General features: G+C 48.3%; 2 protein-coding genes across 6 annotated transcripts in view; one reads left to right on the forward strand and one right to left on the reverse strand.

Annotated features, from left to right (window-relative positions):
- The first annotated feature begins 305 nt into the window (after positions 1 to 305).
- Positions 306 to 3,557, forward strand: LOC146019958 (sodium/mannose cotransporter SLC5A10-like). 2 transcript variants are annotated; one of them, XM_083152652.1, is made up of 5 exons: positions 306 to 383; positions 677 to 835; positions 1,904 to 2,119; positions 2,448 to 2,553; positions 2,946 to 3,557. In XM_083152652.1, the coding sequence occupies exons 3-5, from the start codon at positions 1,922 to 1,924 to the stop codon at positions 3,137 to 3,139; spliced, it is 498 nt and encodes a 165-aa protein (XP_083008778.1). In that variant the 5' UTR covers positions 306 to 383; positions 677 to 835; positions 1,904 to 1,921; the 3' UTR covers positions 3,140 to 3,557. The 2 variants fall into 2 exon arrangements, with proteins under 2 accessions (XP_083008778.1, XP_083008777.1); XM_083152651.1 differs by lacking the exon at positions 306 to 383 and having other exon boundaries at positions 489 to 835.
- An 8,888-nt stretch (positions 3,558 to 12,445) lies between these two features.
- Positions 12,446 to 25,867, reverse strand: part of GRAP (GRB2 related adaptor protein) — an 82,566-nt gene continuing 69,144 nt past the window's right edge. For all 4 annotated transcript variants that reach the window (XM_083152658.1, XM_083152657.1, XM_083152655.1 and 1 more), the window contains one exon: positions 12,446 to 13,081. In XM_083152658.1, coding sequence (XP_083008784.1) covers positions 12,899 to 13,081 — 183 coding nt within the window. In that variant the 3' untranslated portion in view covers positions 12,446 to 12,898. The remainder of the gene's footprint in view (positions 13,082 to 25,867) is intronic.

A 25,867-nucleotide genomic window follows, 5' to 3' on the forward strand; every position in this document is an offset into this window, starting at 1 on the left:
AAAAGGAAAATGTTGGCATGGAAAAGGGTCGACATGGGAAAATGTCGACATATACGGTTTTCATAATTTTCCTGTCGACATAGGTCAACATGGACACCGTATTAGTGTAACGCACCCCCCCGTCGACATTTTGCTTATGTTGACCTTTTCTCTATGTTGATGTTGGTGTTGATCTATTGGCTGTCAACCTAGACACACACTGTCGGCACTTTATACTATAGCCTGTCTGACAAACGCTTTGTCCCTGTGTCATTAATTTTGATGACCATGTGACATGCACACATGACAACCCAGCCGTTATATGGTGTGTGCACAGAGGTGACGCAATGGCCGGCCTCTACGTCTGGGCGACAGGCTTTTATCTGGGAGTCAGAACATAACAGGTGCTTGAGACTCTTGTATTAGCACTTGTAGTTAATGCTCCACTACAGGAAACTGGCACAAGCAGCACTACACACAATGTATGTGTCATTATTGCATTGTGAAGGGAGAAGGGCAGGGGGCCCACCCATTTCTGTCCCAGCGTGCACGCGTATGTAAGTGACTTGAAAGTCACATCTGTATGGTGCAGCCGGCTAACAAACAACGGGGGCCTAGGATACCGTTAGCAGAACCACAAGCCGAGAATAGGCAATTCCCTGTGAGATTGTAACGTGCGATGTTATGTCACCTGCAGGATAGTGACTGTCGTCCTGGTTATCATCAGCGTGGTCTGGATCCCTATCCTCCAGACTGCCAACAGCGGGCAGCTCTACGTCTACATACAGTCCGTCACTAGCTACAGACAGAGACAGCCGTCATCTTCATTTGGAATAATTGCTGCATTGGTAAACAGGTGTGTGTAGATTCCTGGGTTCAAAATAAATGTTAATCCTATGATTTAACCCTCTCTCCTGTTAAAAGCAGGAGTTCTGCAGATTATCTGCTCACTTGCAAATGTCTTCGTGTCCTGCACTTCTGTGAGTCCTACAGAGGAAGCGATATCTGATAAAAAGACGGTTTTATTTCTGTTCTATAACTGATGTGCGCTCCAGCCTCAGTTTCTCTGGAGATGTAATTCCAGTGTAACCATAGACTACTTAGACTGACCACCACCACCACCACACATCCCACTTCTGCCACCAAGATCACCTACATCGCTGCCACCACAACCACCAGTCAATATTGACTGCACCAATGAAGGACTGGATGCCCGCAGAAGTAATGCAATGGCAGTGGAGCCCACTAAAATTATGATGCCTGTACCCTATTTTAGGGATGTGCAGATCCGGATTTACCTGGATCTCAAAACTAGCTCTTATTGGAAATAGGGCTGTCACATGTTTGGAGTCGAAACATGTGACAGCTGATAGCCAATAAGATCCCATTTTGAGATCCAGGTAAATCCGTGGAAAATGTTGGATCTGCACATCCCTACCCTATTTCACATGTCCATGTTGACCACAGAGTGACAGAGAGCTTTGGTTGTGTGGGAACGATTCTATCATGTATGTTCAGGTCAGTAACGCACAGCCTTCCATGTACAACAATATCACTGTCACATACAGGCGTTACTTGCTCTGCAATGCTGCCGTGTCAATTTAAGTGATGTCTATTTATTAAATGCTGATTGTTCCATAATGTTTAAGTAGAGATTATTAAGCACTTACAATGTTCTTCTAACTTCCCAGCCCTCAGGGACACATAGCCAGACTGGTGTATCACTAACAGTTGAGATTAGCACAAAATGGCCGCTTTGTGTTCACATGACTTCTCCATACACAAAATGAGAGCTGAGCGGCCATCTTAGACAGAAGCTTAATGTGACGTTATCAGAGAGCAGCCTAGTATCCGACCCTGGGTACCCATAAATGAATTAAGCATTGGTGTTTGGATGTTTTTATCCGCCTGTCTGTCCTCACAGGGTGCATTTTGGGGTCTGATGGTTGGCCTTGCGATTGGACTAGTGCGGATGATCATGGAGTTTGTGTACCCCATACCCCGTTGTGGAATTCCTGATGAGAGACCTTCAATCCTGAAGGACATCCACTACCTGCACTTCGCCATCATCTTGTGTGCGCTGACGGTGGGAGTCGTTGTAGGGATCAGTCTGTTGACGGAGCCTCCCCTACACTCCCAGGTGGGTTCCTTATTAAAATGAGTACGACTTGTATCCGTATGATAAAGCTACAGGATAATCAAGAAGAGGCGTAAACTGGTAAACTCAAAGTAAACTGGTTGCCAAACACAGTGGAAACAAGGGCACTAATTACATAATAATACTTACTAAATTCTCACATTCACTTCAATAACTCATTCATTTCAATGGGGTTCCTTAACTTCCCGCACATTATACAACAATGGGTTACCACAGGGAACGATAGCTCTTGATATAATAACTGGACGTTACCGGCTGTGAGAGAACGTTAAGCCGATCAGTCACCAAGGATTTCTCTGTTTTGGGATAGATAACAAACCTCACATGGTGGACGATACCCCGTGGCAGGAACCCACCAGAGATGACCCTCAGAAAAATATCCAGTCGAAGCCACGCTGGCCGAGGAGACAATGAAGGTAATGCAGGTCTATGCATTCCTAATCGAGGAGATGTATCAAACTTTGGGCAAGTGGGCAAGTTAAGAAGCATCAACTTCTAGCATCTACCCAGTATGTTCTATAAAAGTATAGGGAAAAGCTTCACTCGTCCACATTCCACTCTTTCGAAGGTTTGATACATGCCGTCCCCAGATCACAGTATGGACGTCCTGTTGTTGTGTTGGTGGCAACAGAATGGAAAAGGTCTGGTGGGTCAGTTTTTACAAATGTTTTCCCCTAAGTGCTCCATACGCTGCACAGTAATTAGTAGTGTTTGGGTGGAGACCCCCTTTACGTTTCTGAGGTAAGGTTTTACTTTGCACCTTTTTCTGATGAACTTTCTGTTGGTTTTCCCCATTCCCCATGGTTAGCTCCAGAAAATGGTTCTGCACGCAGTCGGACCTGCAGCAATGTGTTCTGCAGCGAACCTAAAGAAGTAGCAGAGACCCCCAACCCTCTTCAACAGCAGAGCATTAAAGAAGACCCGTTCTGGGCGCGTGTGTGCTGCATTAACGCCATCATTCTGATATGTGTCAACATTTTCTTTTATGCGTATTTTGCCTAATATGCCAAGATCTGGGGGAAAACGCCTCAACATTAGTAATCTGACTGCTCTGTACATTACAACCTCTGGGGCCAACTGGCTGTCGCAGACGGAGATGAGGATAACGCAGCAACTTGGCTAATGTGGTAACATAAGGCGCCTGCACAACTTTACAGGATACTAGCCTGGGACAGTGTTGGATCTGCTAATTACTGCCACTTTCCTATTAAATCATTTGCCAGAACATCGCGTATGCCAGCAGAATATACATTCCTTGCTCCGGTAAACTACTATTGGTTCCAGCAGCGAGAGCCGGCGGTACGTGTCACGTGACAAAACCAAGATGGCGGACCACCAAGCCTAAACAGGCAGGAGGGTGACATTCCTGAGATTGTGTGAATGAATAAAGTACAATTATTGAATAAAACGTGTTATTAAATTAACTGCCTCCTCCTCGTTAACCAAGAAAGGGGATTTTAAATCCGTCTTTTACAGCCCTGACGCTCAGGAAATCACTGTGTGTCAGATATAATTTCCAGGTCATGAATCACTGAGCCGAAATCTTTCCCTCAAAGTTGTCAACAACAACATGCTGTCTGTGAGGGAACATTCCCAAATACTGTATACCTATTTCCAAGTATCTTGTTGCATCAAATTAGAGTTCTGCCCTTTCTAGTGCCTAGTGGAGGCAGCCATTTTGTAGAATAAACCAATAAGGAGCCTTAACCCCCTCCAACCCTACTTTCAATCAATTCAAGTGAAAGTTTGAAAGTTTAGCTATGGCATCTTAGAAGTTCCACAGCTGCCTAAGTAGAACAAGGATGTCTTAATCATAGACATCCTTTATTTGTGATAGGCAGGCTCAGTGGCGCCCTCTGGATCCCTGTGTCCTAAGCAGCTGCTGTCATGATGGCTGGATTACTCCCAGTGATGGATTAATTCATGACTGGAGTAGGACTTCTATCAAAATCACCTGTGTAAAAAGCAGAAACAGACCCTAGCTGACATTTGAGAGATGTGTTCTTCAGGACTGATAGTCAAAACAGAAGGTGTTCAAATATCTTTCACTATAAAAGTGTTGTCTTATGCCGCTTCCAGACATGTGACCCGGAAATTTTCCAGGTCTAGCAAATCTGCAAATTCACAGATCTCAGCTCCATGACCTGGGACATAGACCCTCATTCTGATCTGATGGGAACAGGGCGATTTCGACTTTGCACAAGAGGTCAGAGGCTGAGAGGCTTGTGCTGAGCTCTGATTAGTGGAGCTCATTACATGCTTCTCAGGCCCATGGAGGCTCGTCATGGGAGGGTTTTTTATCAGAGGGAGCGCTGAGCCTGTGAGGTCTCCTACAGTCCTACAGAGTAAGGTACAGAGGGAAAAACAGTTACCTATTGACCAAGTTTATACTGCCTTTGTGTTTTGACAGTGTAATATTCTCCTGTGCAGTTTGCGGCCAGTAATGACAAGTATAAGGGGGCCCCCTATCTAAAGTGACACGGGGCCCCCCCGGAGGCTTAATCCGGCCCTGCCCATATACCATACATAGCTGGAACTTCTCGCTGGAGAACATAGATGGTTGTTGGTGTCAGCGACCTCACTTAGCCCACCACGATCTCCTAGATCAAGGGTGGCCAACCGGTCAGAGGTAAAGAGCCAAAAAATATCTGTAGTCAAGCTAAAGAGCCAACAACATGCGCGCGGCAAAGGCACGCGTGCCAAAAAAAGGGGCATGGTCTATTTGGACCACTTGGGTGGGTGTGATACACATATGCCTCCAATAGTGCAGTGCCATATATACATATGCCCCCAATAGTGAAAGATACACATATGCTCCCACGATGCCAGAAAGCTGATATGCCCCCACAGTGCCACAAACTGCTATGCCCCCACAGTGCCAAAAATTGCTATGCCCCCACAGTTTCACAAACTGCTATGCCCCCACAGTGCTAATTTCCCAGCAGCAGCACTCACCGTTGTTGCTGCTGCTGCCGGGCGGGGAGAGGACAGACTGGCATCTCCCTGCAGTCCTATAATGTCACTGAGGGGAGGAGAGCACAGCACACCGCGGGTCTCCTTCCCCCCTCACTGTGACTGGGCCGTCCACCAATCAAAGCTCGCAGGCCGGTTCCTGATTGGCTGCGGTCCCGCGAGTTCTGATTGGCGGATGGCCCATTCACAAGGATGCACAGTGAGGGGTAGGAGAGATGAGCGATGCTCACTCTCCTCCCCTCAGAGGGAGAAGGGAACCAGCAGCGGGTAATGGAGGGATGGGGGACTGGGGTGGGCGGCGGGCAGCTGAGTGGGAGCAGGAGCCACACTTTAACAGGGGGAGAGCCGCATGTGGCTCAAGAGCCTCAGGTTGGCCACCCCTGTCCTAGATCATTACTATATGCTTCTGTACCCTGATTAGCAAAGTGCCACACAATGCACAATGCAATGATCTCCAGCACTTTGTGCATTCGGCCAATACAAGCACTTTCACTTCTGCTGATGCTCAGGAACCCTGCTGACATAAATCATCCCTGAGAACATCTTGGTTCTGCTTGGGGAGATAAAACAGAATGGAATTAATGAAAGCAAATGAGAAAATTGCTGAGCTGTCTGTAAACCAGCCGAACCTGTGAAAATAACTCCCCATTAAAGCAATTATACTCACCAGGCCCTCGTTTAGTATGCAAATATTTCCAGGCAATTAAAGGCTTTGAGACAATGAAGCAACAGGCTAAGCATTTTATGCATGCAGCAATCAGCAAATGTCATTACACATGTCTGGTCTGCAGACAGCGGGAATAGGCCAGCTATCCCCTACCCATGGGGCAGCGCCTGAGGTTGTGGGCATGCCTTTCCCAACTTACCCTAAGCCAGAGGTTCCCAATCTTTTTTGATTCACGGCACCCTAGAGAATCAGAATTTTTTTTTCACGGCACCCCTAGGTCACAAAAAATGTGTTTATATGCGATTCTTAGCGGCAGTTATGTGGTAAAGGGCAGGATTTGCTTCTGTTTGTACACATTCTATGATTGGCAGCCACCAGCACTGGTTTTGCTCATGAATAATTAACCATTAATAATTTGAGTTGGTCCTAGACCACCAAGCCGCGGCACCCCTGCATGTGTCCCGAGGCACCCCAGGGAGCCACGGCACACAGTTTGGGAACCACTGCCCTAAGCCCTAATGAGCCAGTGAAAATGTCAGCTTTTGCCATCAATGCCACACCGTCTTCCTCACTTGCTTATGGTGACCGTATTACACGTGGCTCCGGATCTGCCACAGCATCCTGTAAATCCCTACACTGTCTCTCTGTGTCCACCAGTATATCATTCATGTAACTAATCTAGTATACTGCCATGTCACACCTCCCCTACTACCTACACTACTCCCACCTACCCTACTACCCCTATACTGTCTACTCTAATACACATCACACCTCCCCCTACTACCTACACTACTACCACCTACCCTACTCCCCCTATACCGTCTACTCTAATACCATGTCACACCTCCCTACTACCTATACTACTCCCACCTACCCTACTACCCCTATACCGTCTACTCTAATACCATGTCACACCTCCCTACTACTAATACTACTCCCACCTTCCCTACTGCCCCTATACTGTCTACTCTAATACCATGTCACACCTCCCCATACTACCTATACTACTCCCACCTCCCCTACTCCCCCTATACCGTCTACTCTAATACCATGTCACACCTCCCTACTACCTATACTACTCCCACCTACCCTACTACCCCTATACTGTCTACTCTAATACCATGTCACACCTCCCTGCTACCTATACTACTCCCACCTACCCTACTCCCCCTATACCGTCTACTCTAATACCATTTCACACCTTTCCTACTACCTACACTACTCCCACCTACCCTACTACCCCTATACCGTCTACTCTAATACCATGTCACACCTCGTTACTACCTATACTACTCCCACCTACCCTTCTACCCCTATACCGTCTACTCTAATACCATGTCACACCTCGCTACTACCTATACTACTCCCACCTACCCTACTACCCCTATACTGTCTACTCTAATACACATCACACCTCCCCCTACTATCTATACTACTCCCACCTACCCTACTCCCCCTATACTGTCTACTCTAATACCATGTCACACCTCCCCTACTACCTACACTACTCCCACCTACCCTATTCCCCCTATACCGTCTACTCTAATACCATGTCACACCTCGCTACTACCTATACTACTCCCACCTACCCTATTACCCCTATACTGTCTACTCTAATACCATGTCATATGTCCCCTACTACCTACACTACTCCCACCTACCCTACTACCCCTATACTGTCTACTCTAATACACATCACACCTCCCCCTACTATCTATACTACTCCCACCTACCCTACTCCCCCTATACTGTCTACTCTAATACCATGTCACACCTCCCCTACTACCTACACTACTCCCACCTACCCTACTACCCCTATACTGTCTACTCTAATACCATGTCACACATCCCTACTACCAATACAACTCCCACCTACCCTACTCCCCCTATACTGTCTACTCTAATACCATTTCACACCTTCCCTACTACCTACACTACTCCCACCTACCCTACTCCCCCTATACCGTCTACTCTAATACACATCACACCTCCCCCTACTATCTATACTACTCCCACCTACCCTACTCCCCCTATACTGTCTACTCTAATACCATGTCACACCTCCCTACTACCTATACTACTCCCACCTACCCTACTACCCCTATACTGTCTACTCTGATACCATGTCACACCTCCCCTACTACCAATACTACTCCCACCTACCCTACTGCCCCTATACTGTCTACTCTAATACCATGTCACACCTCCCCCTACTACCTATACTACTCCCACCTACCCTACTACCCCTATACAGTCTACTATTATACCATATCACACCTCCCCCTACTACCTACACTACTCCCACCTACCCTACTCCCCCTATACTGTCTACTCTAATACCATGTCACAACTCCCCTTACTACCTACACTACTCCCACCTACCCTACTACCCCTATACTGTCTACTCTAATACCATGTCACACCTCCCCTACTACCTACACTACTCTATTACACCCTCATACCTCCCCTACTCCCACCTGTACTACTCACACTAATACACCCTCACACCTACCCTACTCCCACCTATACTACCCACACTAATACACCCTCACACCTCCCCTACTCCCACCTGTACTACCCACACTAATACACCCTCAAACCTCCCCTACTCCCACCTGTACTTCCCACACTAATACACCCTCACACCTCCCCTACTCCCACCTTTACTACCCACACGAATACACCCTCACACCTCCCCTACTCCCACCTGTACTACCCACACTAATACACCCTCACACCTCCCCTACTCCCACCTCTACTACCCACACTAATACACCCTCCCACCTCCCCTACTTCCACCTATACTACCCATACTAATACACCCCCACAGCTACCATACTCCCACCTATACTACCCACACTAATACACCCTCACACCTCCCCTACTCCCACCTGTACTACCCACACTAATACACCCTCACACCTCCCCTACTCCCACCTGTACTACTCACACTAATACACTCTCACACCTCCCCTACTCCCACCTGTACTACCCACACTAACACACCCTCACACCTTCCCTACTCCCACCTGTTCTACCCACACTAATACACCCTCACACCTCCCCTACTCCCACCTATACTACCCTCACTAATACACCCTCACACCTCCCCTACTCCCACCTATACTACCCACACTAATACACCCTCACACCTCCCCTACTCCCATTTATATTACCCACACTAATACACCCTCACACCTCCCCTACTCCCACCTGTACTACCCACACTAATACACCCTCACACCTCCCCTACTCCCACCTATACTACCCACACGAATACACCCTCACACCTCCCCTACTCCCACCTGTACTACCCACACTAATACACCCTCCCACCTCCCCTACTTCCCCCTATACTACCCACACTAATACACCCCCACAGCTACCATACTCCCACCTATACTACCCACACTAATACACCCTCACACCTCCCCTACTACCCCCTATACTACCCACACTAATACACCCCCACAGCTACCCTACTCCCACCTGTACTACCCACACTAATACACCCTCCCACCTCCCCTACTTCCCCCTATACTACCCACACTAATACACCCCCACAGCTACCATACTCCCACCTATACTACCCACACTAATACACCCTCACACCTCCCCTACTACCCCCTATACTACCCACACTAATACACCCCCACAGCTACCATACTCCCACCTATACTACCCACACTAATACACCCTCACACCTCCCCTACTCCCACCTGTACTTCCCACACTAATACACCCTCACACCTCCCCTACTCCCACCTTTACTACCCACACGAATACACCCTCACACCTCCCCTACTCCCACCTGTACTACCCACACTAATACACCCTCACACCTCCCCTACTCCCACCTCTACTACCCACACTAATACACCCTCCCACCTCCCCTACTTCCACCTATACTACCCATACTAATACACCCCCACAGCTACCATACTCCCACCTATACTACCCACACTAATACACCCTCACACCTCCCCTACTCCCACCTGTACTACCCACACTAATACACCCTCACACCTCCCCTACTCCCACCTGTACTACTCACACTAATACACTCTCACACCTCCCCTACTCCCACCTGTACTACCCACACTAACACACCCTCACACCTTCCCTACTCCCACCTGTTCTACCCACACTAATACACCCTCACACCTCCCCTACTCCCACCTATACTACCCTCACTAATACACCCTCACACCTCCCCTACTCCCACCTATACTACCCACACTAATACACCCTCACACCTCCCCTACTCCCATTTATATTACCCACACTAATACACCCTCACACCTCCCCTACTCCCACCTGTACTACCCACACTAATACACCCTCACACCTCCCCTACTCCCACCTATACTACCCACACGAATACACCCTCACACCTCCCCTACTCCCACCTGTACTACCCACACTAATACACCCTCCCACCTCCCCTACTTCCCCCTATACTACCCACACTAATACACCCCCACAGCTACCATACTCCCACCTATACTACCCACACTAATACACCCTCACACCTCCCCTACTACCCCCTATACTACCCACACTAATACACCCCCACAGCTACCCTACTCCCACCTGTACTACCCACACTAATACACCCTCACACCTCCCCTACTCCCACCTATACTACCCACACAAATACACCCTCACACCTCCCCTACTCCCACCTGTACTACCCACACGAATACACCCTCACACCTCCCCTACTCCCACCTGTACTACCCACACTAATACACCCTCACACCTCCCCTACTCCCACCTATACTACTCACACGAACACACCCTCACACCTACCCTACTCCCACCTGTACTACCCACACTAACACACCCTCATACCTCCCCTACTCCCACCTGTACTACTCACACTAATAAACCCTCACACCTACCCTACTCCCACCTATACTACCCACACTAATACACCCTCACATCTCCCCTACTCCCACCTGTACTACCCACACTAATACACCCTCACACCTCCCCTACTCCCACCTGTACTACCCACACTAATACACCCTCACACCTCCCCTACTCCCACCTATACTACCCACACGATTACACCCTCACACTTCCCTACTCCCACCTGTACTACCCACACTAATACACCCTCACACCTCCCCTACTCCCACCTGTACTACCTACACTAATACACCCTCCCACCTCCCCTACTTCCACCTATACTACCCACACTAATACACCCCCACAGCTACCATACTCCCACCTATACTACCCACACTAATACACCCTCACACCTCCCCTACTCCCACCTGTACTACCCACACTAATACACCCTCACACCTCCCCTACTCCCACCTGTACTACCCACACTAATACACCCTCACACCTCCCCTACTCCCACCTGTACTACCCACACTAACACACCCTCACACCTCCCCTACTCCCACCTGTTCTACCCACACTAATACACCCTCACACCTCCCCTACTCCCACCTATACTACCCTCACTAATACACCCTCACACCGCCCCTACTCCCACCTATACTACCCACACTAATACACCCTCACTCCTCCCCTACTCTGATTTATATTACCCACACTAATACACCCTCACACCTCCCCTACTCCCACCTGTACTACCCACACGAATACACCCTCACACCTCCCCTACTCCCACCTATACTACCCACACGAATACACCCTCACACCTCCCCTACTCCCACCTGTACTACCCACACTAATACACCCTCACACCTCTCCTACTCCCACCTGTACTACCCACACTAATACACCCTCCCACCTCCCCTACTTCCCCCTATACTACCCACACTAATACACCCCCACAGCTACCATACTCCCACCTATACTACCCACACTAATACACCCTCACACCTCCCCTACTACCCCCTATACTACCCACACTAATACACCCCCACAGCTACCATACTCCCACCTATACTACCCACACTAATACACCCTCACACCTTCCCTACTCCCACCTGTACTACCCACACTAATACACCCTCACACCTCCCCTACTCCCACCTATACTACCCACACGAATACACCCTCACACCTCCCCTACTCCCACCTGTACTACCCACACTAATACACCCTCACACCTCCCCTACTCCTCCTATACTACCCACACTAATACACCCTCCCACCTCCCCTACTGCCATCTATACTACCCACACTAATACACCCTCACACCTCCCCTACTCCCACCTATACTACTCACACGAACACACCCTCACACCTACCCTACTCCCACCTGTACTACCCACACTAACACACCCTCACACCTCCCCTACTCCCATCTGTACTACCCACACTAATACACCCTCACACCTCCCCTACTCCCACCTATACTACCCACACTAATACACCCTCACACCTCATAAAGGCTTGTTGCGGTTATTTAGGGGGAGGGAACATTTCCTGGCCTCTGCGTCGGGCAGATTGAACACCCCCATGGATACCGCAAGCCTCCTGTGTTGTTACCTGTGGGGACTAGTGTGTTTTTTTTTATATGGGGGCCAATAGATTTTTTTTTTCTCTGTGGGGGCCAATGTGTTTTGCCATGTGGGGATCTCATGGTGCGCCTTGCCAATATTTAAATCTTATTTAGTGTGCTGCAAGGTAAAAAGGTTGAAAATCATTCAAGCAGATAAAGGCGCAAACCACACAATGTATAGGTTTCTACAGTTTAATAAACAGGAGGTCTAATGTAGCCTTTTTTCCTGCCCCACGTGTTCGAGCCCAGTGTCATACAGTCACCTTTACTGTGAATGTGATAGGGTCCCAACTTTTTACATACTCTTTGCTTTCCCATTGGTCCTAACACTATGCACCAAACAAAGAGGTAGGTCCTTCAACATGATTCCCTGGTGGGAACACATCTCAATGTTCATCATAATCACTATTTGCTAGTATTTTCCATCTCAAGCCAATATAAAGAAAGACATTCTCTGTCGCTACAAAAGAATATCTGGTGACAAGATCCAGTCTCTTACTAGAATGAAGAGAATATACTGAAGCCAATGTAAGGTCCTCCAAGTTCTCAGTAGAGTAGAGGGTCCGGCCACCCTCTGGCTGTCCTGTCAGAGAAGGTCAGTACGACCGGCCAGAGGAATAGGTGCAGTGGGTCATGACTGCATCTGGCTGACGTAGTTCAATGGGAAAAGACCAATCCTGCCGGCGATTCTTCCACGCCACCAGTTGGGGTCCGAGTTGTCCATGACCTCGATGACATCCCCTCGCTGAAAGGACAGCTCGCCAGGCTTGCCAGACATGAAGTTGAACTGAGCCTGGACAAACTGTTTTTTCCTCTGTAGGGGAAGAAAGAAAAGTGGGAATATTACTGGTTGTCTTCGCATGGCCACAAGGTGGGAATGGCGGCATACCTCCTACCTGACAATGGTGACTGTAGGATGGACAAATCGAGGAGATGTTTCAAAGCTTCCAAAGAGTGAAGACATGGAGAAAAGTAGAAGAAGCCCATAGCAACAAAATCAGCTTCTAGCTATCATTTATCAAGCACATTCTATAAAGAAAAGGCCGATTGGTCACTATGGGCAACTTCTGCATATCTCGCCATATTTAGAGGTAAATGTTTTGTTCTTCATAATTATCAAGTTCATCTACTTATTTCCATTAGATATTTAGCTGCACTTGCCAATGCTCTTGCAAATACCGCCAGCATAGTGATAGAATAAACTGCACCAAGGGATATATCGTATTGGAAAGATCTTCTTAGAAGGCAAACAAATTGTATACAGTCTTCTGGCTCTTACTCCCTGCCTGGCCAAACGCTACAGTCCCAACAGCCTCCTGGCAATAGGCCATTCATAGTAATTATATACAGTGTTCTGGCTCTACCTCTCTACCTGGCCACACTCTACAGTCCCAACAGCCTCCTAGCAATAGGCCATTCACAGTAATTATATACAGTCTTCTGGCTCTACCTCTCTGCCTGGCCACACTCTACAGTCCCAACAGCCTCATGGCAATAGGCCATTCACAATAATTATATACAGTCTTCTGGCTCTACCTCTCGGCCTGGCCACACTCTACAGTCCCAACAGCCTCCTGGCAATAGGCCATTCACAATCATTATATATAGTCTTCTGCTTGACCTCTCTGTCTGGCCACACTCTACAGTCCCAACAGCTTCCTAGCAATAGGCCATTCACAATCATTATATACAGTCTTCTGGTTCTTACTCCATGCCTGGCCACACTCTATAGTCCCAACAGCCTCCTGGCAATAGGCCATTCACAATCATGATATATATTAATATAAAGACATAGGTAACACATTTACATTTGATCATAATACAGCAGTCGGCTTGAAAGGCCTGCTGGGATTTGTAGTTCACGCATTGTCTGAGCTTGCTCTGTGACATCCTGCCTGTGAAGTTGTACTTCTCAAAAACTGAAAGTGGATAAATCAATGGGGCCAGATGGGATACATCCAAGGATACTAAAAGAGCTCAAAGGGGAGCTGGTAAAACCAATAACAGAATTATTCAACCAGTCACTAGCTACTGGAGTAATCCCAGAGGACTGGAAAACAGCGAATGTAGTCCCACTGCACAAAAGTGGAAGCAAAGAAGAGGTAAGCAACTATCGACCAGTGAGCCTTACATCAGTAGTAGGGAAAATGATGGAAACACTCTTAAAAGAAAGAGTTGTAGAATATCTCAAAACCAGCAATTTACAGGATCCAAAACAGCATGGGTTTACTGGGGGAAGATCATGTCAAACAAATCTTATTGACTTTTATGACTGGGTGACTAAAGTAATAGATCAAGCTGGGGCTGTAGATGTAGCTTATCTAGACTTTAGTAAGGCTTTTGACACTGTCCCACATCGCAGACTGTTAAATAAACTTGAAAGCTTGGGATTGGATTCTAAGATAGTTGAATGGATAAGAGCATGGTTGCAGGACAGAAAACAGAGAGTTGTAGTAAACGGAGTACAGTCAAAGGAGGGAAAGGTTACAAGTGGAGTACCCCAGGGATCTGTACTTGGACCAGTGCTTTTTAATATCTTTATTGGTGATATTGCAAATGGAATTGAGGGTAAAATGTGCCTTTTTGCAGATGACACAAAGGTATGCAACAGGGTAGACACACCAGGAGGGGCAAAACAAATGATTGATGATCTAGGTAGATTAGAGGAATGGTCAAGAGCATGGCAACTACAGTTTAATGCCAAAAAATGCAAAATCATGCACTTGGGTTGCTAAAATCCAAAGACTAAATCTCCTATATATTTGGCTACATCTGTCACTCAAAGTGGGTGTCTGTGTCTATAACGCTCTGTTCCTGGACTTTCCTCTTAATGTGTGATTGCCTTCATCTGTGCTGAACACCTTTCTGAGAAATTAACCTGTTTAAAACAGGTGATGGCAATCATACATTAAGGGGAAGTCTAGAAACAGAGCATTGTGTCCCTCCTGGAGAGGGTCATGTTGGGAGGTATGTGACAGAGAACCAGCCCAGTGAGCCCACAGACAGTGCCAGACACCCACTGCCTTCCCATGTTGCCCAGCACTGCTACTCCACAGCCACCAGGTGAGCGCCCCCCTCCCGCGATTTGCGGCAAAACCTCCCCCCGCGCGCCCCCCCCCCCCTCCCGCGATTCGCGGCAAAAACACCCGCTCCCCCGCGACCCCCCCTACCGCGATTCGCAGCAAAAACACCCCCGCGACCCCCCTCCTGCGATTCGCTGCAAAAAGAACCCCCCCACGACCCCTCCCGCAATTCGCGGCATAACCACCACCCCGCGACCCCCCCCTCCCGCGAACCCTCCCCCGTGCCCCCCCCCCGATTCGCGGAACACCCCCCCCCCCGCGACCTCCCTCCCGCGATTCGCGGCAAAAAGAACCCCCCCGCGACCCCCCCTTGCACGATTGGCGGCACCCCCCCTGCGACCCCCCTCCCGCAATTCGCGGCACCCCCCCCCCCGCAATTCGCAGCAGCCCCAGGATTAAATGGCACATGCAAAACACTGACATGGCTATGGTCGACAATGAAAAAGGTTGACATGAGTTTTTGAAGATTTATTTTTAATTTTTTAAATTTTTTCATATTTCACATTGTCATGTGTCGACATGGACACCAATGAAGTGGCACACTTATGTCAACATTTACATGTGTTGACCTTTCTGTGTTGATTTTTTCTTGTGGCGATTCGCATCACACCCCCCCGCAACCCCCCCTCCCGCGATTCGCGGCACCCCCCGTGACCCCCCACCTCCCGCAATTGGCGGCAACCCCCCACCGGAACCCCTGTGAACCCCGCCCTCCCGCGATTCGCGGCACCCACTCCCGCAATTCGCGGCACCCCCCCATGATTCGCGGCAGCTCCAGAATTAAATTGCACATGGAAAACACTGACATGGCTATGGTCGACAATGAAAAAGGTTGACATGAGTTTTTGAAGTTTTTTTGTAATTTTTTGAATATTTTCATATTCATTCTCATGTGTCGACATGGACACCAATGAAGTGCCACACTTATGTCAACATTTACATGTGTTCACCTTTCTGTGTTGATTTTTTTCTTGTGGCGATTCGCGTCACACCCCCCGCAACCCCCCTCCGGCGATTCGCGGCACCCCGGCACCCCCCTGTGACCCCCCCCCTCCCGCAATTCGCGGCAACCCCCCACCGGAACCCCCATGAACCCCGCTCTCCCGCGATTCGCGGCACCCACCCCCTGCAACCCCCCCCCCCTCCCGGCAAATCGCGGCACCCCCCGCGATTCGCGGCAGCCCCAGGATTAAATGGCACATGCAAAACACTGGCACGGCTATGGTCGACAATGAAAAAGGTTGACATGAGTTTTTGAAGATTTATTTCATTTTTTGAATGTTTTCATATTCATTGTCATGTGTCAACATGGACACCAATGAAGTGGCACACTTATGTCAACATTTACATGTGTTGACCTTTCTGTGTTGATTTTTTCTTGTGGCGATTCGCGTCACACCCCCCGCAACCCCCCCCCCCCGCGATTCGCGGCACCCCCCGTGACCCCCCACCTCCCGGAATTCGCGGCAACCCCCCACCGGAACCCCTGTGAACCCCGCCCTCCCGTGATTCGCGGCAGCTCCAGAATTAAATTGCACATGGAAAACACTGACATGGCTATGGTCGACAATGAAAAAGGTTGACATGAGTTTTTGAAGGTTTTTTTTCATTTTTTGAATATTTTCATATTCATTCTCATGTGTCGACATGGACACCAATGAAGTGCCACACTTATGTCAACATTTACATGTGTTGACCTTTCTGTGTTGATTTTTTCTTGTGGCGATTTGCGTCACACCCCCCCCACCCCCCCCCCCCCCACAACCCCCACTCCCGCGATTCACGGCACACACACACACACACCTCCCCCGCGATTCTCGGCACCCCACCCCGTGACCCCCACTCCCGCGATTCACGGCACACCCCCGCGACCCCCCCTCCCATGATTCGCCGCAACCCCCGCCCCGTAACCCCCCCTCCCGCAATTCACGGCACCCACCCCCGCGACCCCCCTCCCGCAATTCGCGGCACCCCCCCGCGATTCACGGCAGCTCCAGAATTAAATTGCACATGGAAAACACTGACATGGCTATGGTCGACAATGAAAAAGGTTGACATGAGTTTTTGAAGGTTTTTTTTTTCATTTTTTGAATGTTTTCATATTCATTCTCATGTGTCGACATGGACACCAATGAAGTGCCACACTTATGTCAACATTTACATGTGTTGACCTTTCTGTGTTGATTTTTTCTTGTGGCGATTCGCGTCACCCCCCCCCCCCCCCACAACCCCCACTCCCGCGATTCACGGCACACACACCCCCCCGCGATTCTCGGCACCCCACCCCGTGACCCCCCTCCCGTGATTCACGGCACACCCCCCGCGACCCCCCCTACCATGATTCGCCGCAACCCCCGCCCCCGTAACCCCCCTCCCGCGATTTGCGGCAACCCACCCCGCGACCCCCCTCCCGCGATTCTCTGCAATCCCTCCCCTCCCGCGATTCGCAGCATCCACCCCCCCACAACCCCCCCTCCTGCAATTCGCGGCACCCCCCGCGACCCCCCCTCCTGCAATTCGCAGCACCCTCCGCGACCCCCCCTCCCGCGATTCGCGGACACCTAAGTTGCAATACAGGGCATCTTTCATACAATTCTAACCATATTTCTCATATACAAACGTTCACAAATTAAGGGGGCGCAGCCCTTACGACGGTGTGAAGAGCGCCCGTAGGGCGCGATGAATCACCTAGTATAGTATAAATGGCACTATAATGGAAACTACTGAGGAAGAGAGGGATCTAGGTGTCACTATTTCAGGGGACTTAAAGGCAGGTAGGCAATGTAACAAAGCAATGAAGAAGGCAAGTCAGATGCTTGGTTGCATAGGGAGAGGTATCAGCAGTAGAAAGAAAGAAGTAATAATGCCACTGTATAGGTCATTGGTACGACCTCATCTAGAGTATTGTGTTCAGTTCTGGAGGCCATATCTCCAGAAGGATATAAATACATTAGAGACTGTACAAAGAAGGGCAACTAAAATGGTGCATGGCCTACATCACAAAACGTACCAGGAAAGACTAAAATATCTTAATATGTATACTTTAGAGCAGAGAAGGGAAAGGGGGGACATGATAGAAACTTTCAAATATATCAAGAGTTTTAACAAGGTACAGGTGGGATACATTCTTCACAGGAAGAGGAGCAACAGAACACGAGGACATGCACTGAAACTAGAGGGATGAAGATTCAGGGGAAATGTGAGGAAGAATTACTTCACAGAAAGAGTAGTAGATAAGTGGAATAGCCTCCCATCAGAGGTGGTAGAGGCAAATACAGTAGTACAATTTAAACATGCTTGGGATAGGCATATTGATATCCTTACAAAAAAATAAAGATCAAATATGGTTTGAGGTAACATGTTTAAAAAAGGGGCAGACTAGATGGGCCAAGTGGTTCTTATCTGCCGTCACATTCTATGTTTCTATGTTACTAGGCAGCTGTGTACAAATGAAGAATAAACTGCAGGCAGCATACAGGTACAGGTGGGGGCTGCCGCCCAGGTATTCATACTCAGCACATACACCCACCAGGTCTGTCAGCCCTCACTCCTGACTCTGCAGGTCTGTCACACTCACATGGCCCCACACAGCTGCCTCCCATCACTTTCACATCTGTACATGCAGCCCGGGCACCTGGAGGCTGGGAGGAGAAGCTTTTTTCAACATTGCTTTAATTAAGTTATTGGAGAAAAATAATAGACGTTTATAGTTTGACAGCCTGCCAGGTATGAGGTGATCCCGTCCTAGGAGACACACAGATGGCTGCTTGTTACCAAATCTGATAATAAACATACAAGTTTATGACGCAGTCTTTATTACATACATGTGACATAAGGGGCCCTCTGGGCACATGTCATGTAAGTGCCTGATTTATTTACAGTGCTGAGACGATAGAAAGGACTGATTGTAATGGGCATGGAAAGAACATAATCATGTTAGGCACTGAGTGTGTATTGACTTACTGGGGTAAGTCACTCCCTGGGGTGAGTCACTTATGTCACACTATAGTGCCTCCACATTATACTGTGCCACATTACAGTGCCTCCTGTTCCTATTATGTCACACTATAGTGCCTCCACATTATACTGTGCCACATTACAGTGCTTTCTGTTCATATTATGCTACACTATAGTGCCCCCACGTCATACTGTGCCACATTACAGTGCCTTCTGTTCATATTATGCTACACTATAGTGCCCCCACGTCATACTGTGCCACATTTCAGTGCCTTCTGTTCATATTATGCTACACTATAGTGCCCCCACGTCATACTGTGCCACATTACAGTGCCTCCTGTTCCTATTATGTCACACTATACTGCCCCCATGTCATACTGTGCCACATTTCAGTGCTTTCTGTTCATATTATGCTACACTATAGTGCCCCCACATCATACTGTGCCACATTACAGTGCCTTCTGTTCCTATTATGTCACACTATAGTGCCCCCACGTCATACTGTGCCACATTACAGTGCCTCCTGTTCTTATTATGTCACACTATAGTGCCCCCACTTCATACTGTGCCTCATTTCAGTGCCTTCTGTTCATATTATGCTACACTATAGTGCCCCCACATCATACTTTGCCACATTACAGTGCCTCCTGTTCTTATTATGTCACACTATAGTGCCCCCACTTCATACTGTGCCTCATTTCAGTGCCTTCTGTTCATATTATGCTACACTATAGTGCCCCCACATCATACTGTGCCACATTACAGTGCCCCCTGTTCCTATTATGCTACACTATAGTGCCCCCACGTCATACTGTGCCACATTACAGTGCCTCTTGTTCCTATTATGCTACACTATAGTGCCTCCATGTCATACTGTGCCACATTACAGTGGCCCCTGTTCATATTATGCCCACTAAAGTGCCTCCTCTGCATACTGTGCAACATTACAGTGGCCCCTGTTCATAGTATGCCACACTATAGTGCCTGCAATTCATCTTGTGCCACATTACAGTGCCCTCTATTCATATTATGACACATTTTAATGACTCCACTTCATACTGTGCCACATTACAGTGCCCCTGTTTATATTATGCCACACTATAGTGCCTCCACTTATATTGTGCCATATTTCAGTCCCCCCGTTCATATTATGCTACATTAAAATGCCATCTTTTCATATTATGCAACATTGTGCCTCTAGTTCATCTAATGCAGTGGTAGCCAACCCTAGCCCTCGAGAGCTACCAACAGTTCACATTTTCCAGACAACCTAGCTGCTGCACAGCTGCACTCATTAATCACTGATACATTTTAAAAGATCCACAGGTGGAGCTAATTAGCTCACTTGTGATTCTGTGAGGAGACCTGCAAAACATGCACTGTTGGTAGCTCTCCAGGACTAGGGTTGGCTACCCCAGATCTAATGCCACATCACAGAAACTCCAGTTCATATTATACCACATTATAGTGCCTCTGGTTCATATTATGCCACATTACAGTGCCTCCGGTTCATATTATGCTACATTACAGTTCCACCACTTCATATTATGCCACATTATAGTGCCTCCAGCTCAAATTATGCCATACAATAGTACCAACACTTGATATTATGCCACATTACAGTGCCCCCAGTACATATTATGCCATATTACAGTTCTTCACTTTATAGTATGGCAGAAACACTTTCCTTTAGGAGAATTTCAAAAATGTGAAAGCCTCTTCTAATAAACCAGGTATGTAACCTGTATGATCCCCTAAACACCTGTTTTCGGTGGTTAGCCTCAAAAAGTATCATCGGCATATATAACAGTGGTACCTCTGCGGTCCCTCCATTTCCGCCACCAGCCGCATCCCCGTAGATTTCTATGAGAGTTCACAGGGACTGACCACCTATGCGCAGATACTTCAGCAGTCAGCAGAGCACATCGCTGGGATTGGCTCCATTCAGTGCCCCCCTCCCTGTGGGTGCCCTTTTATACATGCTGCCCAATAGGATTGCATAGAGCAGTACGATCCTGGGTGGCTGAATTGAATATGCGATCCATCATAAATGGGCCCCATAGTGAGGTTACACTAGGCAGCGGTGTGGGACAGAAATGACCAAGGAAAGCTACATTTCTGAATAATTGTTTGCTTTTACCATCTAGGGGCATCAGTAGTCCCACGTTCCCAGCAAGCTGTGAAGCTGGTATAGTAATTCACAGACAAAGCCAAAAATCACACACGGCCAGCCATATAAAGAAACAAATATGTACATCTGTAACTATCGGCCTTCTTATAACAGAGTTAGATGTGTAAGAGAGCGGTGTGGCGGGGGAATTAGTGACACTGAAAGAGTTAATGTCCTCATCATGCACGGCTGCCCCCACCTGTACCCACTGAGCTGAGATGTTCTGCCAGTGCACCCAGCAGTGGGTGGTACATGGACATTACAAGAAGTGAAACCCCGGCTTCCTTCCTATAACTCTCTGATTCTAGGCCTCTAAGGTGCAGTATAGAGTTTATACACGCAATGATTAAAGGACACCTAAAATACTGAGTACCCTATTTGCATACAGTATGACACTAGATACATACTCATTATTCCTTTCTACACCAACACCTGAAACCTGAGGGGACGGCAGTGGGCGTCTCCCTACAAAAGACGGCCCCTGCGGAGCGGACTCAGTACTGAGCTGATTGGTGTCCACCTTTGAATGAGGGCCAAATACTGTACTATTATCCTGCCCTGATTTAACATGCACATGTCACATATGTTATTAGCGTGTTGGGTGTTGCTGTCAAGTGAAACAGATTCTTGTGGCTGAATATGACCGAACGGCCTCTCATGCGGATGAGCTCTCGGAAACTCCTATCAATCGTAAATCTTGCTAAACTGCGTCTCTTACCTTTATTGTTAGGTTATAATTCCTGTCACAATAGGCCAGGGGTTAGCTGAGCATGATGGGATTTGTAGTTCAGCTGTACTGGATATTGCTGAGGCTGTCTATTGCTGCAATATAATATTAAAGGGGAACTCCACTGTCAGACGTGGAGTTCCCCTTTAAGTCGCCTATGATGGATCCTATGTATAGTACAAGGAAGACACAACATAGATGAAAGTCCCCTTATTATAATGCAGCCCTCTTTGTGTGCGTCCCTGCAGGTTTACAAGCACATTCCAGGCATAGGGTGTTCTACAAGCTTTGGCTGCAGATCTTTGTCATTATTGTGTTATTATGCCCTGGCCAATCAGATGCCGGCGTTGCATTTTATAGGCGACAATCCCTAAGCATATAACGCTGGGAGGTAGTCATCCACAAATATTGTATAGTAATCATAATTCTTATTTACATGCTTCAGGCGTTCGGACCTGCCCAGGTTGTACACATCCCCCTAACGCGGTGCACACTGGAGAAAGGCATTTTTCCAGACAAACATACTAAGCTCTCACGTGATAGTAGCACAACAGCCATGGAGCCTTTCCAGGTAAAACACTGCGGTATGTCCTTATCCATACAGTACACATTCAGTGTACACTGAGCAGCCTGGGCGGCAGCCTGCATGTTGTGGTGCAATACCTACACCGAGCAGCCTGCAGTATGTAATGCAACACCTACACCGAGCAGCCTGCAGTATTTATATGTAATGCAACACCTACACTGAGCAGCCTGCAGTATTTATATGTAATGCAATACCTACACCGAGCAGCCTGCAGTATGTAATGCAACACCTACACCGAGCAGCCTGCAGTATTTATATGTAATGCAATACCTACACCGAGCAGCCTGCAGTATTTATATGTAATGCAACACCTACCCCGAGCAGCCTTCAGTATGTAATGCAACACCTACACCGAGCAGCCTGCAGTATTTATATGTAATGCAATACCTACACCGAGCAGCCTGCAGTATTTATATGGGTACTTATGTAATATCTGGGCTCCCGTTTTTCTTATGAGACCGCGTCCCCTCGCGGGGCTCGCTACGCTCACCACGCTTCGGGCACGGTGGCTCGCTGCGCTCGCCACACTATATAAAATCAACTCCATGCGTAGTTGGATAGTAGGGGTATGAAAAAATGGGGTGCATTTAACATGGGAGCCCAGATAATACATAAGTACCTTTATATGTAATGCAATACCTACACCGAGCAGCCTGCAGTATTTATATGTAATGCAATACCTACACCGAGCAGCCTGCAGTATGTAATGCAACACCTACACCGAGCAGCCTGCAGTATGTAATGCAACACCTACACCGAGCAGCCTGCAGTATGTAATGCAACACCTACACCGAGCAGCCTGCAGTATGTAATGCAACACCTACACCGAGCAGCCTGCAGTATGTAATGCAACACCTACACCGAGCAGCCTGCAGTATTTATATGTAATGCAACACCTACACCGAGCAGCCGGCAGTATGTAATGCAACACCTACACCGAGCAGCCTGCAGTATGTAATGCAACACCTACACCGAGCAGCCTGCAGTATGTAATGCAACACCTACACCGAGCAGCCTGCAGTATGTAATGCAACACCTACACCGAGCAGCCTGCAGTATTTATATGTAATGCAACACCTACACCGAGCAGCCTGCAGTATGTAATGCAACACCTACACCGAGCAGCCTGCAGTATGTAATGCAACACTTACACCGAGCAGCCTGCAGTATGTAATGCAACACCTACACCGAGCAGCCTGCAGTATGTAATGCAACACTTACACCGAGCAGCCGGCAGTATGTAATGCAACACCTACACTGAGCAGCCTGCAGTATGTAATGCAACACCTGCACCAAGCAGCCTGCAGTATGTAATGCAACACCTACCCCGAGCAGCCTTCAGTATGTAATGCAACACCTACACCGAGCAGCCTGCAGTATTTATATGTAATGCAACACCTACACCGAGCAGCCTGCAGTATTTATATGTAATGCAACACCTACACCGAGCAGCCTGCAGTATGTAATGCAACACCTACACCGAGCAGCCTTCAGTATGTAATGCAACACCTACACCAAACAGCCTTCAGTATGTAATGCAACACCTACACCGAGCAGCCTGCAGTATTTATATGTAATGTAACACCTACACCGAGCAGCCTGCAGTATGTAATGCAACACCTACACCGAGCAGCCTTCAGTATGTAATGCAACACCTACACCGAGCAGCCTGCAGTATGCAATGCAACACCTACACCGAGCAGCCTGCAGTATGTAATGCAACACCTACACCGAGCAGCCTGCAGTATGTAATGCAACACCTACACCGAGCAGCCGGCAGTATGTAATGCAACACCTGCACCGAGCAGCCTGCAGTATGTAATGCAACACCTAGCCGAGCAGCCATCAGTATGTAATGCAACACCTACACCGAGCAGCCTGCAGTATTTATATGTAATGCAACACCTACACCGAGCAGCCTGCAGTATGTAATGCAACACCTACACCGAGCAGCCTTCAGTATGTAATGCAACACCTACACCGAGCAGCCTTCAGTATGTAATGCAACACCTACACCGAGCAGCCTGCAGTATTTATATGTAATGCAACACCTACACCGAGCAGCCTGCAGTATGTAATGCAACACCTACACCGAGCAGCCTTCAGTATGTAATGCAACACCTACACAGAACAGCCTGCAGTATGCAATGCAACACCTACACCGAACAGCCTTCAGTATGTAATGCAACACCTACACCGAGCAGCCTGCAGTATTTATATGTAATGCAACACCTACACCGAGCAGCCTGCAGTATGTAATGCTGCAACACCTACACCGAGCAGCCTTCAGTATGTAATGCAACACCTACACCGAGCAGCCTTCAGTATGTAATGCAACACCTACACCGAGCAGCCTGCAGTATTTATATGTAATGCAACACCTACACCGAGCAGCCTGCAGTATGTAATGCAACACCTACACCGAGCAGCCTTCAGTATGTAATGCAACACCTACACCGAACAGCCTGCAGTATGCAATGCAACACCTACACCGAGCAGCCTGCAGTATGTAATGCAACACCTACACCGAGCAGCCTGCAGTATGTAATGCAACACCTACACCGAGCAGCCTGCAGTATGTAATGCAATACCTACACCGAGCAGCCTGCAGTATGTAATGCAATACCTACACCGAGCAGCCTGCAGTATGTAATGCAATACCTACACCGAGCAGCCGGCAGTATGTAATGCAACACCTACACTGAGCAGCCTGCAGTATGTAATGCAACACCTACACCGAGCAGCCTGCAGTATGTAATACAACACCTACACCGAGCAGCCTGCAGTATGTAATGCAACACCTGCACCGAGCAGCCTGCAGTATGTAATGCAACACCTGCACCGAGCAGCCTGCAGTATGTAATGCAATACCTGCACAGAGCAGCCTGCAGTATGTAATGCAATACCTGCACCGAGCAGCCTGCAGTATGTAATGCAATACCTACACCGAACAGCCTGCAGTATGTAATGCAACACCTACACCGAGCAGCCTGCAGTATGTAATGCAATACCTGCACCGAGCAGCCGGCAGTATGTAATGCAATACCTACACCGAACAGCCTGCAGTATGTAATGCA

Source organism: Crinia signifera, chromosome 7 (assembly GCF_055691185.1).
Source record: "Crinia signifera chromosome 7, ASM5569118v1, whole genome shotgun sequence".
Classification (NCBI taxonomy): Eukaryota; Metazoa; Chordata; class Amphibia; order Anura; family Myobatrachidae; genus Crinia; species Crinia signifera.